This window comes from Physeter macrocephalus, chromosome 11 (assembly GCF_002837175.3).
Source record: "Physeter macrocephalus isolate SW-GA chromosome 11, ASM283717v5, whole genome shotgun sequence".
Lineage (NCBI taxonomy): Eukaryota > Metazoa > Chordata > Mammalia > Artiodactyla > Physeteridae > Physeter > Physeter macrocephalus.
Genome location: NC_041224.1, coordinates 90,135,306 through 90,155,177, shown reverse-complemented (window position 1 = coordinate 90,155,177; position 19,872 = coordinate 90,135,306). Strand labels below are relative to the sequence as shown.

Below are 19,872 nucleotides of genomic sequence, written 5' to 3'. Positions count from 1 at the left end.
TAATTGAGGAAGAGCCAAGTGCTCTGGGGCCTCATAGGAGCGGCCCATCTAACCCAGACTGGGGAAAATCAAGGCTCTGCAGATAAGGTATCTTCTCAGTTGAATCCTAAAGGATGAGGAAGAGTTAGACCAAAACGAGAATGAGAGGGGAAAGTGTAGGACAGAATGATAATATTGTATTCAAGCCCCAGCAGTAGAAGAAAATCCCTGACCACCTCAAGCATCTGAAATATTTCAAATGTAAAGAATATAAAGCACAGGATACAAATCAACAGTGAAAGGTTAAGAGGGAGCAGCCTCATTAGCCCAACAGCCTCCCTTCTTCAAAAGGGCAATAGGAAATGGCAGAAGATATCCCTCTTAGATAATTTCCTGACAGTGCTGTGAAGAATGGACGGAAAGGAGGCCAGATCAGACCCATATGCCTTGGGTCATGTCTTCTCCCGCTGCCTAGAATGCTGTTCTCTTTGGCAAACACCTTCATCTTTCAAGGCTTGGTCAAGCCTTCCTTAACTTTAATAGGAGGAAGAGTTAATGAACATCCTTTCTTCCAGGTTTATGTGAACATACTGCCAGATACTCAGAGCTGAAACTATTTATTAATCTATTTTCAGTTCTCCTCACTTAATGGGAAGCTTCTTGAAGGCAGAGAAGAGTCCTGTGCGTCTGCATCAAAAGTGGAATTTTGTCTGATGTCTTCACTGTTGTATCCCCAGTGCCTACAATGCTGCTTGACACATACTGAGCACTCAGAATCTACTCAATCAAAAAAAGAAGGAATATGACCTTTTAATCAGAGCTCCAATTTTCCTCTTGAGCTCAATAATAATAATTTGATTCGTAAAAATAAGGTCCAGATTAGTTTATAATAATCCCCAAAGAGAATCAGCGCCTACATTAACTACAATGTCACATTTGAACATTTCAAAAGGATCAAAGAGATTTATACTGGTAGCAGTGCTACTTTAAATGCTAACCTCCGATTTTTTCCACTACAGCTTTGTACTTCCTTTCTAAATGCTGAAGATGCCTATCGCATTTCTCCAGTTTTCTTTTCATATCTTGACATTCCTGCTTTGCCTTTTCAAGTTCTTGGAAGCAGTGTCCACCGCATGAATCTTTAATTTCAAGGATCTTTTTCTTATCTGCAAAAATTAAATGATAGCAAACTTTTGTATCAATTTAGACTAAAAAAAGGAAGGAAGGAAGGAAGGAAGGAAGGAAAGGAAACCAGATGACATGACTAAAGGTTACAGTGTAAATGAAAAGAGCATGATGCTTAAGAGAGAGACCTGAATTTACATACTGTTTCCACTATTTACCAGCTGTTGTATTACTTAACCTCTTGAGACTTAGTTCCCTAATACGTAAAATTGAATAATACCATCTATTTTAAAAATTGCCATGAAACCCAATGCTCAGATCATAGTATTGAATACAATTCCCCACTAAAAGGAACCAGGGATCTTCAAGAAATGGCTGATTCCAGTACTTAGGGTATATACAAGGTGAGACTAGAATACTTTGCTATGCCAGAAATTAAGAAATTACTCAAAAACACAGGCATGTCACAAGGACAGAGCCAGTTTGAAGGGGCTCCATTAGCTGAATCTGGGACAATCTGAACACTAATTAAGTATAGTAATGAATTATAAAATATTGAAAAAATAGGAATTTGAGTCACACCCATAATCCTACGATAATGGGATAAATGGATGGATAGATGGATAGGCAGGTAAGTTGGCAGATAGGTAGACGGACAGATAAATAGAAAAATAAACAAACAGATAGTAACTACACAGGCAAACTAGAGAGGAGGATTCTCAATGATAACAACATACCAAGTGCCAAATGGTAAAAGCAGAAGGAGGTCTGGAGGTGAAAAAATTAAAATTTTTGCAACTGCCAGAGTAAAGACTGGATCAGATAAGATTCAGCAATGACTGCTAAGCATAACGGAAAGTTTTAATGAGGAGAAGGACATTTTTATGGTCTTGAAAGTGCCTCCCCACAGATTACTTATTAGTTGTGATGGGATAAAAACACAGTAATTATACAGTGAAGAAACTGGACACACCTTGACCAGGTGCTCAAATGAACCTCACCAATAAAAGACAAACAGACATTGCGTACCTCCAGATATGATAGCACGTCACCTATGCAGTGTTCCAGCTAAGAAAACAACTCGAATCAAAATCATGAAGAAATATCAGATAAACCCAAAACAAGGAAAAGGTTCTATTAAAAGCCAGGGGTTGACGGGTGTTGGGGAGAGCAAAGAATATGTCTCTCAAAAACATCAATGTCATAAAAGGCAAAGAGAGGAATATCCTAGATTAAAGGAGGTTAAAGAGACATGACATCTAAACATAACACATGTATATGTATAGCTGATTCACTTTTATAAAGCAGAAACTAACACACCATTGTAAAGCAATTATACTCCAATAAAGATGTTAATAAATAAATAAACATAACACCTGACCCCAGACAGATTGCTGTACTGTGGGAAAAAAATGCTGTAAAGACATTTTGGGGTCAATTGACAAAATTAGAATACAAACAGTAGACTGATATAATTGTATAACACATTTTCATCTAATGTTAAATTTACTGTACTAGGATATACAAGAAAAATCCTTATTTTGGGAAAATATACACTGAAGTATTTGGGGGTAAAAAGGAATAATGTATATAACTTATCCTCAAGTGGTTCAGGAAAAAATGAAATGTTCAGAGACACATACACACAGAGGAGCACAAATGGAATAAAATGTTATCAATAGGTGTATCTAGGTAAAGGGAATATGAGTGTTCTTTGCAACTATTTTTATTTTTGCAACTTTTTTGTAAGCTTGAAATTATCTCCAAATGAAAAAAAGATTCAAAACTGTCAGGAGGTATAAATGTATAAAAATTGTTTGGCACAGTACCTGGCATGGAGCAACTATACAATAAGGAATAGCTATTGCTATTAGTAACACACAGAGTTTATAAAATTTAAGTAATATTCAAAAATGATACAGAAATAGATTATTACTATTAATATAATTGATACAATAAAGTAGGAATACAAATTGGCACAGGCTCAGAGGCCAATATCCAAAATGTTGATGTAAAAACATTAGTCCAGAAAAATTATTCTTAGCTCTCTTCTAACTTTTAAGTTTCATTTAAACGGTGCCATTTAAGTTTACGAGCATGAAAGGATTAATGAAGCATCACCATACATGGCATTTATATATTTCATTTAAGATATGGTTTTGTAAACCTGGGAACCAGGCAAATGCCCATTGATAAGAGAATAGATAAATTATAGTATATTCACAAAATGGAATACTATACAGCAATGAAAATGAATGAACCAGAGCTATATGCATTAAAAAGACAAATCTTACAAGCTTGATATTAAGTGGAAAAAAACAAGTTACAAAGACTAAAACAAGTATTAAACCATTTTTATAATGTTAAAAGACAAACGAAATATAGCAAAAGCTTTCTGAGGATACCTATATTTGGTCAAAACAAAGAAAAGCAAGAAGATGATTTTTTAAAATCAGAATATTTATTACCTCAGATTGTGGGGAAGTTACAGGGATGGAATTGTGGTGAAACACACAGGGGTCTTCAACAGTACTGGTGATGTTCTACTTCCTAAGTCAAATAGTGGGTTTCTGGTTGTTAGGTTCATAACTTACATGTGCATTACATATATTCTTTGCATGTATCAAGTATTTCATAATTAATATTTAAATTAGTTTTTTAAATGATAAGATATTAGGAGAATATAACCACACCACTAACAGTGGTACTCTCTGGAGATAGGATTATGAAGGACTTTATATGTTTTGGATTATTTAACCCTTTCCAACTTATGAATTTGTTAATGTGTTTGTTTTTAGGGAAAAAAGATTAAAGAAAGAAAAGTAAATCCTTTTATAGTTTGATTTGTCCTAAGTCAAAACTAATTTCTTTCATATTGATTGGACCTCCCATATAATATTTAAAACTCACTTCTATGCATTTCACAAATTAGAAAGTAATTCTCAGGTTATTCCAAACATAACAACAGACATAAAATGACATTGAAACGTAGGAAGCAAGATACAAATTAAGATAGTATTACCCTACTAATTGGTAAATTAGCATTTAACTAATTGTCAAAAAGATATTCTCAACTATCTAGAACCTAGAGATAAGGAAAAAGCGTTTCTGGATGGGCAATGAGAAAAATAATTGTCAACTGACTTCTTAGGAAAGGCAGAGATTCTCTAAGACTCTGTTAATATGCCTACTGAATTAGAAACATGTGGAACCTAAGGTTATTGACTTTGTACATATGATTTGCTCTGGCAATTCTTAGTTCTTTTCCACGTTACAATGGAGAGAGCAAACAAGAAACAAAAGGTAAGTATGGTTTGTACATGGAGGGAAGGAGCAGGCTGCAAGGGGTCAGTGTCCTAAAAGGACTGCAGCTTGTAAAGAATATGGCAGTTCCTAGTTCAAAATCCCAGTAAATAGACAGTATAAGCCCATATTCCTCAGCGAGCTCTGAACACCTCAAGGGGCTGTAGCACAGTGCAATTCTTTTTGAACTGACAACTCTAAGTCACAAAGTAAAAGTTAAATTATTAATTCATCAAATATTCAAGGAACACAAACTATGTGCCATTCACTTTGACAGTTGGTGGAAAGGAAGAGATAAAAACACTGCCCCCCAACCTCAAGAAACCCACGAATACATCAGAAAACACTTAATACACTTCAGAAAGATTTCTATTAAAAATAGTTGAAATAAGCTTCAATAAATTGAATGGAAAGGTCTCAGTGATTTGGCAATTCTCTTATGTGTAACCCTTTCTCAACAAAGCCAGGAAATAAAAACATGACTTCTCTACTAAAATTCTCATTATTCTCCTCATACTAAGAGTCACTTATGAATAGAGGGAAGACCATGAAAAGATAGGAAATAAGAGGGCCTAAAGCAACCCTGTCTTCTAATACAAAATGAAACCTGGGGAGAGGACACACATTACTTAGGGGTAATATCACACATTTGTTCATTCATGAAAACTGTGCACGTCTTTGATTTCCTTTTATCCTCAAAACAACCCTCTGGAACTGGAATTATGGATAATGCAAAGAATAGTAGGAACAAAATCCCATTACCAGCTTCTACTTCTACTTCTTGCACGGCCAAGGGCTGAGCGTGGTGTCCAGATGTAGGTGCAGGACGGATCGCCAGGACCATAGGGTCTCCTCTGCCAGTGACCCTTGTGGCAGGATCCTTACAGATCTTGGTCATATTTCTCTGAAACAGATTATCTTCATAGTTAATGCTTATTAAAAATCTTTCTCTACTAAAAAATAGTAATATTAAAAATATAAAAAGAAAACACAGCCTGAAAAAAATCTTGCCTAAACTATCACCAATATATTTCTTAGGGTTTTATGTGAATACTGTCCTTACTATGAGCTAGACTCCTACGACCGTATTTTCCAAATCAGAACATTATCCAACAGAGGACAGGTGGGCCAGCTATGGGACAGACAGGAGATATAGTTTCCACTTTTAAGATATTTTAATGGTTTCTGTGATCAAACCACAGGACAGACTATGTGAAATCAGAATTGTTTTTGAAAATCCAGAACATTTTCACTGCAGCAGGGAGAAGATTCATTAGAAACTATAGTACCAATGTTTTGCCTCCCATGAATTGAAAGTAACAACAGTAAAAACAATTTTTCAAACATATAGTATGTTATGTTTCTAAATACTTGAATACATATTGTCATTTGTTCACAAGGAAAGACAGTCGAATGCTAATGTTAAGGAGAGAAACTGAGGCTCATCTAAGTGAAACATCTTGCACAAGACCATTTCCTCACTAATATTTATTGAACACTTTCTGCATTCTAGTTTCTGTTTTGGCAGCACAGCTACTAAATTCATTAATGGTGGGACATTCTTTTAAGGCAATATATTTTCAGATTTGGGACAACTACTAAATCTCAAACAGAACAGGTAATCTTGAGAAATCTGTCTTGTTTAATTACTTAAAATACATTATATATGCTTAATTCTAGAAGCCTTGATTTTGATTTTGAGAAACTCATTTCATTGTCAGGAAACCTACCCATGCCGCCCAACAGAGGCAGAGGTCAGTAGGTACAGGGACAATGCAAACTCCAGGCAATCACGAGGGTATGAGGTTGAGGACAAAAGGAATAATAAAAACTGATCCCAAAGGTAGCCAATATTTCCAGTTTCTACTCAAAACTGGAGAAGAGCCGAGATGGCAAAAAAGGCAGGAGCAGCAACCTTTTGTCTTAGTTTTAACTTGACATGGGTGGTAAGAAAACACAAAACACACGTCCTTAAATTTGTTTAAAAATTTTGTTCCAGTTGATATTTCTGTTTTCTTTTATCTATTATGAAGTGCTGTATTAATATACTTAGTATATGAATATAAATTATATATTTGATAAGGCATTATTTTATTGGAAACCATATTTTTAATTCATTGCATTCTTGCCATTTAAAATCTGGATCATCCAGCTAGGTGGTTTGTGACCACCTAGAGGGGTGGGATAGGGAGGGTGGGAGGGAGGGAGATGCAAGAGGGAAGAGATATGGGAACATATGTATATGTATAACTGATTGACTTTGTTGTAAAGCAAAAACTAACACACCATTGTAAAGCAATTATACTCCAATAAAGATGTTAAAAAAAATGTATTTGCTTCCCAATACAAAACTATAATAACTAAACAAACTAAATAAATACATTTTTAAAAGTGAAAAAGAAAATCTGGATCATCTAAACTTAAATGTTCTCACCAACAAAAAATAAGGTAAATATGTGCGGTGATGGATGTGTTAATTAACTAGATGGTGGGGAGCCTTTCACAATGTATATGTATATCAAATCACCATGATGACACTTTAAATATCTTACTATTTTATTTGTCAATTGTAGCTCAGTAAAGCTGAAAAAAATTGATTAAAGATAAATTAAATTAAATTAAATCTTGATCACCTATTTTAATGAGGACTTGTTTTATATATACCGATCATTTTTTCCAGTTTTAATTTTCATGAACAGTTCTAAAAACCACAAATTTAATCAATTATAAATCATAGTTCTTCACATTTATGGCACCTATATTGCAAATTTATAATCACTGCTTTATAATCATTGCTTTATCTCAAGGTCCTGAGCTGAGTTAGCACTAAGACAGCAGAAGGTTGAATATTATTCTTCTGTGACAAATGCCAGATTAGGCATTTCAGAGGCACCCTTTTCTCAGGAACAGAATCTGATCCCACTCAGTGAAAGCTGCAAAAGTCTAAATTCTTAGCCAAATTATGTGATTCTGTCTCCATATACGTGTCAGACACATAAAGTCTTACAGAGGATCTTACACTGCTTGCACAATTTTAAGCCCCATAAAAAGACCCCAGGGTTGATTATATATATTAACAGTAGGAGAAAGGTGTTGTAGTTTCTTGACTTTTATAGCAGAGAAAAGGTTCCTTTAGCTTCAGGAAAGCAAACTTGAAAGCACATGATTTTCCCATCACTTCTTACCCTTAAAGTCTGCTATAAATAATTCTTCTTAATTATCTACTTTTTCCAAAAATTCTCAATCATGCAGTATTCATGGGAAATGGTCTTGCTGAGTTAATTTTACATTAAAAGCAACTATTAAGCAGTAACATCTGTGTGAAATCAAGAATAAAAATATCAACTGGGTTGAATTGGGATGGGACAGATTGATCTTTCAGGTTCCTTTGGCTCTAAAATTCTGTCTGTTTCAAATGCAAGATGCAGAAAGATCAAACTATGTCATTTGTATCCTACCAAAATCCAAGGAATTAGACCAGGGATTTGTATTTTATTTTTCAGATGAGCAACTATGACTACCCAAGGTAAATAAGCTAGTTATCGCTAAGTATGAGGCTGGAACTCAGATTTTTTTTGTAGCTTATAACTCTTTCCAGTACGTATTAATACCAAATGCTCAATCCTGGCCTTGAAAATCTTTAATCACAATATTTTAATGAATTGTAGTTCTTATGTCTCAACTCTTCTATCAGACAAACCTTATAATATTGGCATTTTTTTCTACCTCGAATTCCAAATGTTGAAATTGGCTGGTCACAATGCCTAGGATATCATTCCGGATTTTTCATGCATATCTAATGTCTTTAATCATAAGGCAGCAAGACTTTGGTTTTATCAGATCTTCCACACAAACTAAAAGCTGGTGTCAGAGAATACTTACACAATGAAAAGAATACAACTAATTTATTCTACATGCACATATATAGTACACTAACAAAACTGGGCTTTTTGTGTGAGTGAGCCATACCTCTACTTGCTTGTTTCTATATCAATATTCTTTGTACCCAGTTGGTATTTTTTGCCTACATGAGATATAAATTCCTTGAGGGCAAGAAATAGGCTTCCAAACTTTTTAGATCTTAAGAAACCCTAGTTTAATACGATGCATATTTCTTGAAGTAGTCATGCCCAAAAAACAAAAATAGGAATGAAAGTTATTCAGTTTCTGAAATCTCAGGCCCTTACAAAGAACAGTATATAGTTTTTTTTAGGAAAAAGATGTCCAGTAGCTAAAAGCTCTGCTCATATTTGTGGCACTAGAAGAAGCAAATTTTGGGGGGCAAAAAAAAAAAAAAATTGCAATCCTTTGAATTTGCTAAAAGTTTTTTAAACCACTAGTAAAAACACAAGTCTTACACCTATTGAACTGGAGAATGAAGAAAGGAAAAAATACCAAATGCAGCTTCTACAATCATCTTTCACATTTAATCATAGCTTTTTTCACTTATTAGGAACATACCTTTCCCCAGTCTGAGTTGACAGTTTCTATAAGTAGGGAGAGTATATCTTGAATTGCTTTCTGTATGCAGGTCTTTAGCTTTTCAAAATATTGCACAGACATCCATTTCGAAGAACAAGTCGACATGAGTTCCAAAAGGTACTTGTTCTCTGAACCACTGGCTTGCTCCTTCTGTGTGTCCTTTAAGAGAAACTCAAGGACAGTTAGGATGTCTTCCTCATACTGATGGATTTCCCGTTGGATCCGCCTAGCTTCCTGCACAGTCCATTCTCTGCGACTCTGGTCTAAACACGTTTGTAATTCTGTCTCCTTCTGAAGAAGTAGTTCAGTTTTTTGTTTCATAAAGTCTTCTTTAGCTGCTGCAAGCACCTCATTAATTTTATTTCGATGATCATCTAAAAATTGCCGGTAATCTTGCTCATTTTGTTCTTGAATTCTGTGTATTTCTTCTTGCTTTTCTTTGTTCCATTCACTCCGGGCCTTTGCCAACTCAGCCCTGACAACCATGGGGACTTCCTCATTCTTTAACTCAAGCTCTCTCTGCAGAGAATGAATCTTCTCTTCCAATTGCTTTCCAGGTATAACATTTTTCTCCATATTTGCAATCTCGCTTTTCCATTTCTCTTTAGCTTCAGAAACAGCAAACAATATCTAAAAGGCATAACAATGTACAATGACAACTCTTTATGATTCTCCTCATTAATAAAAATTAAAGTAACCATTTGGGTTAATCTTTGAACTTTTTTTTTTTTTTTTTTTTTTTTTTTTTTGTGGTATGCGGGCCTCCCTCTGTTGTGGCCTCTCCCGTTGCGGAGCACAGGCTCCGGACGCGCAGGCTCAGCGGCCATGGCTCACGGGCCCAGCCGCTCCGCGACATGTGGGATCCTCCCAGACCGGGGCGCGAACCCGGTTCCCCTGCATCGGCAGGCGGACGCGCAACCACTGCGCCACCAGGGAAGCCCCTGAACTTATTAATAAGAGATTTAAAATCAAAATTAAAGGGAAAAAGTAGATTTAGATAAGACATTGGCTGGTCCTAAAATATACTTACACTAAACTTAAGGATCTTTTCCCTCATTTTAAATCACCTAATACTTTGTCTTACGTTATTTAAAATAAAACATCCATTTCTATATGAATAACTAGAAATTTAAACTGACCAAAAATATATAATTATATAATTATCTAAAACTAATTTTAGAAAAAAATTCATATTTGTTTTTTTAATACAGATGCTGTCTCAAATCTAAGCCCCCAACAAATGAATTATCTTTTATATGAAGCAAAAGCAGCCTCTAAGGAAATCTTACTAATATTTTTAGGAATGTAACACATAACCTGCACAATAACTTGCTGACAAACATACTGTATTTTAATGCAATTTTAGTGGTTAAAACAGTTCATTAAATGACAATATCAAACAGAAAAAGTCATTTTTTCATTAATCCAATTTTCATTTATAACAGAATAGCAAGACTAGCAGATCATAGGCACTAGTAGTACATAACCAAAGAGTAATAGGGAATCAAAAAGCCTGAGCTGTAGCTCAAATCCTGACTTGGATTGCAGAGGCAGCCTAGCACGGTGCTTAACAGAACAGGCTCTGGAGACAAACTGCTGGAATTAACTTCCCATTCCTCAACTTCTTTGAGCCTCAGTTTCCTCATCTATAAAATGGGGATAATTACAATGCCCACCTGATAGTTTTTTTTTTTTTTTTTGGATTAAATGACAAAAGGAAATAATCTATTTAAAGCACTTAGGGGACTTCCCAGGTGGTCCAGCGGTTAACAATCTGCCTTCCAATGTAGGGGACGCAGGTTCAATCCCTGGTCAGGGAACTAAGATCTCACATGCCGCGGGGGCAACTAAGCCCGCGCGCTGCAACTACTGAGCTTGCGTACTCTAGAGCCCACACACCACAACTAGAGAGCTTGCACACTGCAACGAAGACCCGACACGGCCAAATAAATAAGTAAATAAATATTTTTTAAAAATAAAATAAAATAATAAAGCACTTAGAGCCTGGCGAACATTAAGACTCAAAAAATGTTATGTAGTTACTGTTACTCTTGGCTGCATGGGCTTAGAAAAATTCTTAATCTCTTTTGCACTTAGTGTCTTCTATATAACGAGCAGATTGGATGATGATCTCAGGTCCCTTTTACTTCTAATATTCCCTTGACTGAATTCAAAGAAGTCACAAGGATACAAATGTAAAAGAAGAACTGGCCATCTCCAAAGGCTTGGCCTAGACAATAGTGACTGCTATGAATCAATACCATATATACTGACTATACTGCTGAACTGAATGAATAAGCATTTTCAGAACTCTAATGGAAAACTGATGAATTCATAAAAGTGCTAACAAAAGATCAAGATGAAAAAAAAATTAATTACATGGGACTGAGTGAACTGATGAGGATGATTATAATTTTTGTGACTTTCTGTTTGAATTAAAAAAAAAAATCCCACAAGGACTCAGAGGCAAAAAATATACAAGTCAATTTTCACTGTAAAGTAAAGGAGCTGTTACAGTGGAGGATTACTGGACTGAATGTCAATATTATGACATAGAAAAAAAAATATATATATATATATGTGTCAAAAAAATACCATATATACGCTCTGGCTGTTGAGACGGGGGTCTGCGTCCTTAATTCTCAGCTATTATACAATTATAGCGAACATCTTCAACTATATGGATACCTAGACACATGTTACATACCTTTATTCATAAAATGTGTTCCTGAATAGTTGGATATAAATCAAAAATTTTGAATCATACTTTAAGTTTACTAAAGGAACCCACTATCTAAGATGAGTTTTACAAAGGAATTCACAGAAAAATTCTTTTGCTACCAGCAGAATAATTCAGTAACAATGTGAAACATGTTTGAAACATGTTTCCTTTCCCATATTAACAGGTAACTTGGGTGGAGGTGTCAGATCCCAGGGAATTTGCATGACCTGCCCAAAGCTCACCAAAAGTGTACAACCTCTCACATAAAGTTTTACAAGGAGAATTTGACAGCATTAATTGATTTAGTGTTTCCTGATGTTGCTACACATTAGAATCACCTGAGGAGCTTTTAAAATCCCTAAGCCCAGGCCACACCCTGTACCAATTGAAACATAAAGCCTTGGGGTGGGAGCCAGGCAAAAGTATTTTATAAAAGATCCTCACATTTTTCCAATGTGCAGCAAAGTCTGGGAACCACTGAACCAACTTGCCAACTTCTGGACTCTGGAAACTGGCTTTAAATTTCCACAGATCTTGATGGATCACTCTAATCTTATAAGAACTCTCCAGCAAATGCTATGAAACTGGCTCTTGCTCATCTCATTTGGCTTGGAGGAAGCATTTGCACAAAACACTATGTTTTGTGGCTGAATAATTATCTACAACACTGCTACTCACACCCAAGTGTGGTCCAAAGACCAGCAGTTACCACATCACCCGGGAGTCCGTTACAAAGTCTAATTCTCGGGACTTACTCCAGACCCAAATAATCAGCATCTCCAGGAGCAAAGCCCAGGAGTGTGCTCTAACAAACCCTCCAGGTGATTCTCATGCCTGCTAAAGTTTGAGAAGCAACACACCATCCTCTCATTTCTGTATTTCTGCATTCACATATATTCAGACCTTCTGTGTTCTTAAGGAAAAATCAACTTTATTATTCTTAACTTCCGAGCTCTAAGACACATATGCATACCATCATATTGTTTCCTCTTTCTCTCTCCCTCTTAAAGTTCCTTTTGAAATATTTCAACATACTAAAAGTACAGAGAATATTGTAATGAACCATTACATGAACTACCCATGAACTACCACATAAGTTGAGAAAAATATTAGATTTTTTACTTATGCTGAATTATTGCCTTAAGTAATTTGTGGAATAAGATTATGAATGCAACATATGACTCATTTACAATGTCTGTTACACACATTATTTTCTAAAATGGTTGTGACAACAGAAGAGTAGTATATGCTTGATATTGCAATCTGTTTTGTGCATTACAATTAAGAAGAGAAGATATAAACATATGGTATAAAATATCACCTTAAGTTTGCTATTTGGACTTCTCATGAAGACTATCTGTTCATATCTTTGGTGTACTCACCCACAGATTCTCTTATAAATTTGTATTGTTTTTTTAAAATCATATATTAGTATTAACATTTCTGTTTGATTCATTTACTTTATTTTTATTATCCCCTTCACTTCTGTTTTTTATTACAAAAACAAATGTTTTAAATGTTTGTACATATTTTATCCCATTTACCTATCTTGGCTACTGTGCCTTGCCTGTTGCCTCACAACTGAGTTATTATGATGCAAATCTGAAATAGTCCATTTCTTTTAATTTTTCTATACTGTCATTTAAAAATGTTTATCTTCTGAATCAACCTAGAGTTTATTGTGATGTAGGGGGTGGGAAAACAATTTTTCTCAAATGCTATCATAAGACAATTTACTATGGAAAATTCCTCATTTCCTTGTTTTGAAACAATTTATTAAGCTTTTAGTCATAGCTGGGCCTATCTCAAGTCTGTATAGTACTGAATGAAAAAGAATTCTATTTTTGTGACTCAACACTGTCTGAATTGTTGCTTTCCAACATATTCTATTAAGTGTTAGGGCTGGACTACTATTTCTTTTCCAGAACATTTAGAAAAATTTCTAGTCCTTTCAGTTTTCCAAATAAATTTTAGAATTATTGTGTCAAACTTCAAAACTATGTTCAGTTTATTGGCATTTTGATTAGAACCGGTTTACACTAATAAATTAAGTTGTGAGGATACAAATGGTTAAAATATCTGATGTTTCCAGTCAAGGAACATGACATCTCTGGAAAGGAGAGCTTGTTATTTACCAAGGGGAGTATATTATAAGACTACTGACACAGCACAGAAAACACTAGTCATGCATGTGAAAGGATACTGTATAGCTAATTGCTCTCTCTGTTTCTCCTAAAGATACCACAAGATAAATAGGGATTTCATTCCATGGATAAGGTTATCCTCCAGATTATGAGAGTTTCACAACCCTGAAACACATTCTCTTCCCCTCCACAACTTGATGATGATGAGAACAGATCCCACTAATCAGGCCCTATGCTTAGTATGCATTATCGCATTTAATCCTCCCACAGTGCTGGGAGCAGGTAGGAATTCCCGGGACTGAGATGAGGCCCTCCTGAAGCTTCTTTCCAGGAGAGCTCTTACCTGTTTGGCCACAGACTGCTCTTGTAGCTCCTCCCACTTCTTCTGTTCTGCCCTTAGAAGTGCTTTATACTCTGCAAGCTCCGGCAGTTCTTCCAGCCACCGATGACGAGCATTTTGCACAGCTGTTTCTACCTGCAGGAGAGCAATTGCAGGAGAGAGAGAGGTAAAGAAACGTATAAAATTTCAGAAAGATCCCATATGCAGGTAATCACTATGATTTCATGTGCATTTACATTGTATTGCACTACAGTACTTAAACTGACTTCAAGCACCTCACCTTATCCCAAACAGTAGATTCTAATCCTTCTGTTCTAAATGTCCCATACTATCCACTGCAAAAGGCAAAGCAGGAATTAGAAATCCATACATGTTTGATGGCCACTACTATTATTAGAAAGCTTTATACAAAGTACCAATTGCCATTTTCAACAAACTGCTATTTATCTTGGGGAAAAAGAAGACATGCAGGAAGGCCTGCTTGGTGTCAGCCGCTGTCCAATCAGTATACCCACCACCTCCTCAGACGTCGTGCCCGACATATAAACACATGCACACAGGCAAGCATGCACCAACATATTGTAGTTTAGAGCCTTACACTTGGCAAATTTTCTTGCTGTCAAGAATGAATTTGTGACTATCAAGTGAGGTTGATAGTTCAGTTCTGGCAAAAATGTAAGACTTGATGAATTATGAGGGTAATCTGGTTGTACATCTGTTACAGGGTGACCACAGATCATTTATTAAATAAACTTTCCTTATTTCCTTGTTTGAAATATCCAGATACACAACATACGTATAGCCATTCACACACACAAAAGCAGAGTTGATATAAGGGGCTGAATTTCTCACTAAAATACTAAATACATTTATAGGTAAATTCCAGGAAGTTAAAAATATGGGGAAAAGATAAAGCTCCTATAGAAATTTACATTCCTTTAGAAGTTATTATGAACATTTCCTTTCTACTATATCATGCTATTTGTTTTTCTTCACAAGATCTGTTATTGTATAAATACCTAAGCAGCACCCCTAAGAACATGTCTCTTTGCCTATAGAATATTTTCTTAACTCTGTTGAGAAAATTATTTTTTAACTGATTGAAAATGTCCTTGATACAATTACTATATTTGCCTATGCTTCCAAACTTTAAGGATTCCTTGTAAAACCATGTATGACAATTTAACAAATAGGTAGAATTTCAAGTATTTATCGAAAGCAGAGTATTTTTTTTTAAAACTTTACTTCAGGCATTATCTTAAGACTTTATAATAAGTAAAAGGTCTAAAATAAAAAGTATACAATAAATAATATTATATTAAGGTCCAGGGATCTCTGAGATCTAGAAACCCTGTCAGATGGTCTGTGAGGTTAAAACTGTTTTCAAAAATTTGGACCTTATTTGTCTTTTTTTTTTACTCCCATTCTTTCATGTGTAAATAGTACACTTCTCCAGAGGCTACATGCTATATGATATGTCTCTTCTCTGATAGCCAATGGCAAGTATGAGCGAGGATTCTTGTTTTTTAAAAATTTCTTAGATATTTTTCCAATACAGTAAATAGACATACTACCAACACAGAAAAAGCTCTTTCGAGTCTTCAATTTTTAAAAGCGTAAAGACATCCCGAGAACAAAAAATTCAAGAATCACTGTAATAGATAATACTGATAAATCAAATAACTCATCTTTATTCTGTTAACACAGAGCTATACTTTTCTCTGGATGACCTTTCTTGGAACCAAGTAACATATTATAGTTTAGAGCCTTACACCTGACAAATTTTCTTGCTGTCATGAATTTGTGATTATCAAGTGAGGTTGATACTTCAATTCTGGCAAAAATGTAAGACTTGATGAATTATGAGGGTGATCTGGTTGTACATCTGTTACAGGGAGACGGGTTGGGATTTATAGACAACGTCCCATTTGCAGGGGCATGCCTGCAGATTCAACTCTCAAGTCTCAACACAAATACTGTTATATACCTTATTCACTTTAAGCTTACTTATCTATAACTACCTTAGTGGAATATTTACTATAAAGTTAGATAAGAAAGATTTATAATTAAATTCTGCTTCATTCAGATGTAAAACCATCATCGTTAACCTCAGGCATCTTAATGTTTAGATGGACCTCAGAGGAGCAAACATTTTGTAAACTGAAAGAACATACAGAAAAACTGAAAGGCGACAGCTTTGTGACAGAAATGTAATGAAAATTTTGGGAACAACATAAGATTGTTATCCTACCCTGGGGTGTACAAAATGTTTAAGTATAAAGTTATGAACAAGTTCAACGGTAGCACTTTATGGGTTTTCATTAATAGGCAGGCAGTTCCAATAATTTTACTATAGGAAACCTGCCAATTACCTGTTTGGCAATATGTTCACAATATTTGAGTTCCGATTCAACCTCAAGTTTCTTCAAGCCCCCCTTGATGGCTACTTCCTTCTCTTGCTCTAAATTTTGCTGGATCTTTCGCTTCTGCTCTTCTATCATGATTGCCATCTCTTTCTTGGAAATAACGTCAATGGTAGTTTCTTGGTCAGTTTGGCTGCAACAATCTGAGGTCTTCTTTTTCATTGCCTTTATAGTTTGATCCAGCTTAGACTGCCACTCCTTTTCAAGCTGCTGAGTAAGTTCTTGTTTGATCTGTTTTCAGAAGAAAAATCGTATGAAAAGAAAAAATATTCAATTAAGCAAAAACTAGAATTAATAGCTAGCCAAAAAAGCAACCACAGAAGTGTTTGAAAACCATCTAGACATTGTTGTAGTTATTATGTGAGGTTTAGAAATTTAGTCAATGAGAATATATTCAAGGAAATCCTGAAAGTTACTCTTTGACCTTATCTATGGGACATAAATCACATGGAAGAGTTAAGTATATTGTGTAAGGTCAGGCTATCTTGCTCTGAAGATGCGACCTTCTGGAAGCTTTGACATTGCCACTACAATGATGGCATGATAAAAAACAACAACACAGAAAACTTCTACTATTAATATGTGATTTTCCATTAATACCAGGCTTTCCACAAAGCAGGTACTGAGTAAGCATAATTAATGAACCTAAAATTGAACAATCTAAAAAACATTTTTACTTATTTGGACACATTAGAATCTTGTTTCTTATGATATGAAATTGTACTCAGTCAACTGTACGTTCAAGAGGAGGGCATTAGTGGAAGGATGCCTTAGTGATTCTACTCTCAACAGTGTAGTGGGGTGGACCCAAACATAATTAGTACTGGGCAAAACTGTGAAATAGCAGAATTTGCTTTTCCCTTTTCCTGTTTCCCACCTCCTGGGTATACAAAGTGCTCAGACAGCTTCCCTGGCTACCACAGCCCCTGGCTGTATTGCTTCTCTCAAAAAGGTCATCTTGTGTGGCCCTTTTTGCTCTATGCTTTCCTGACAAAACACAAAAACATTAGCTGTATGTATGTATGTATGTATGTATGTATGTATGTATGTATAAATAAATAAATAAATAAATAAATAAATAAATAAATAAATAAATAAAGCTGTCTCTCTCACCCCCCTGGTAAATACTGGTTAGCAAATCCAACTAAAAAGCAATTTGCAGCAATGTAAAAATAGGGGATTTGTTTTGTGTCATTCATATTTTTTTAATACATTTATTTATTATCTATCTATTTATTTATTTACTTATTTATGGCTGCGTTGGGTCTTCGTGGCTGCGCGCAGGCTTTCTCTAGTTGCAGCGAGTGGGGGCTACTCTTTGTTGCGGTGCATGGGCTTCTCATTGTGGTGGCTTCTCTTGTTGCGGAGCACGGGCTCTAGGTGTGCGGGCTTCAGTAGTTGTGGCACATGGGCTCAGTAGTTGTGGCACACAGGCTTAGTTGCTCCACAGCATGTGGGATCTTCCTGGACCAGGGCTCCAACCTGTTTCCCCCGCATTGGCAGGCAGATTCTTAACCACTGCACCACCAGGGAAGCCCCAGTCATATTTTTTTATAGATATATGGTTAGATATATTCCATAATATATACTTTTATGTTAAAAAATGACTAGGAAAAGAATTTCAGGTGCCAGCACTAGATTGATGAGATTTGGGGGAGAGGAGAGGAGATGAGTTGTAGGGAGGTCAAAAGACAGGACAATGAATGGTCTATGAGTCCATCCTGAGATAGCTCCAACCCTGATTAATAGCAATCTTGTGGTCAGAAGAACCTAGTTTGAGAACTTATTGCACTTTCAACTAGGTTTTTAAGATCGTAATTTGGTTCTTAATTTTCTTGGAAAGTATGAGCATTTTCTAATCTCACTTGCTACTTAGGAAATAGAAGTAAAGTTTTGTGCTTGTAAGCCTACCCAGTCATTACTTCTTTCTTCCAGTCCACAGTGTAGGTTAATTATTTGTTAATTATATTGGTCTAGAGTTATCAGAATCATTTCACAATATGAAATTTGATCATGGTTTCATTTTTGAGGAATCAGAAAAAGTCCTCCTCAAAACCCATTATAGGGACTTCCCTGGTGGTGCAGTGCTTAAGAATCCGCCTGCTAATGCAGGGGACACGCATTTGACCCTTGGTCCGGGAAGATCCCACATGGCACGGAGCCACTAAGCCCATGTGCCACAACTACTGAGCCTGCACTCTAGAGCCCATGCTCCACAACAAGAGAAGCCACCGCAATGAGAAGGCCGCACACCGTAACGAAGAGTAGCCCCCGTTCGACACAACTAGAGAAAGCCAGCATGCAGCAACGAAGACCCAATGCAACCAAAGATAAAGTAAAATTTTTTTTTAATTCTTTAAAAAAAACACATTATATCCTGAATTGGGATGAAGGGTCAAGAGGTAGGAAGTTTTAAAAAATAAAACTAGTGTGAGTAAGCTGCTAATAGCCCAATTCTGAGAAGTAAAATGAGTGACTATGTATGTACTTGGCAATTAAAAATAATGTCAGTTCAAGAAGAGCTGTCTCTCAACAGTTAATACTACATTTTTTTAAACATGATGACTAGAAAGAAATTTTAACCCACACCTCTTTCTGTTCCTTAACCCAGTGTGCTTTGGCTAACATCACTTCATTTTCAACCTGCTGTTTAATATCACTTTCTTGTTCTTTCAGCCACTTGTCCTTTTCCATCATAAGGGTATCTTGGTACTTTTCTTCAAGTTCCACCTGCAGTTTCCTTACATACTCTTCTCTTTCCTCCAATAGCTGTCTCTTTAAACAAAATTCAAATAAATATCTCATATGACACTAATATTCTCCAAGTCAAATTTATGAAATAATAGTTATATGCATGTAATAGACAACAGCAACAGAGACAAGTGATCTTCCTATATGCTAACTCAATCAGTTGAATAAATTGTCTTGTAAAAACCTGCCTACATATCAAATATTTAAACAAAAAATTTACAAATGGTTGTATTAAATGAAAAACCATCTAATACAATAAATACATTCCCAGAGGACCAAACACTATTTTTAAAGGTGAAACTGACATTTATGTTTACACCCCACCCATAATGAGATGCATAATGTAACACAGCCCAGAAAAATTTATATTTCTGAAAGACCTGTATTCAGAGATAGGCCAAAAACTACTGTTCTATTCTAAAAGCTATGAATCCTTCAATAAAACCTAGATTGGTATGTTTTTTCATTATCAAAGATAAAATTTTTTTATCAAAACTAGCTGAAGCATTATCAAATAAGAACATTCAAGTGTCAGTTAAAATTTAACAATTTGGGGCTTCCCTGGTGGCGCAGCGGTTGCGCGTCCGCCTGCCGATGCAGGGG

At 35.6% G+C, this 19,872-nt stretch overlaps 1 protein-coding gene across 5 annotated transcripts in view; it reads right to left on the bottom strand.

Moving 5' to 3' along the window:
- CEP152 (centrosomal protein 152) overlaps positions 1-19,872 on the bottom strand; it is a 107,824-nt gene that overhangs the window by 13,873 nt on the left and 74,079 nt on the right. For 2 of the 5 annotated variants that reach the window (XM_024115852.3, XM_024115858.3), the window contains exons 18-23: positions 19,108-19,293; positions 16,468-16,749; positions 14,099-14,230; positions 8,869-9,519; positions 5,170-5,311; positions 978-1,145 (exon numbers count right to left, since the gene is read on the bottom strand). In XM_024115852.3, the coding sequence (XP_023971620.1) occupies positions 978-1,145; positions 5,170-5,311; positions 8,869-9,519; positions 14,099-14,230; positions 16,468-16,749; positions 19,108-19,293 (1,561 nt within the window). The remainder of the gene's footprint in view (positions 1-977; positions 1,146-5,169; positions 5,312-8,868; positions 9,520-14,098; positions 14,231-16,467; positions 16,750-19,107; positions 19,294-19,872) is intronic. The other 3 variants (XM_055088243.1, XM_024115860.3, XM_024115862.2) reach the window with 2 other exon arrangements.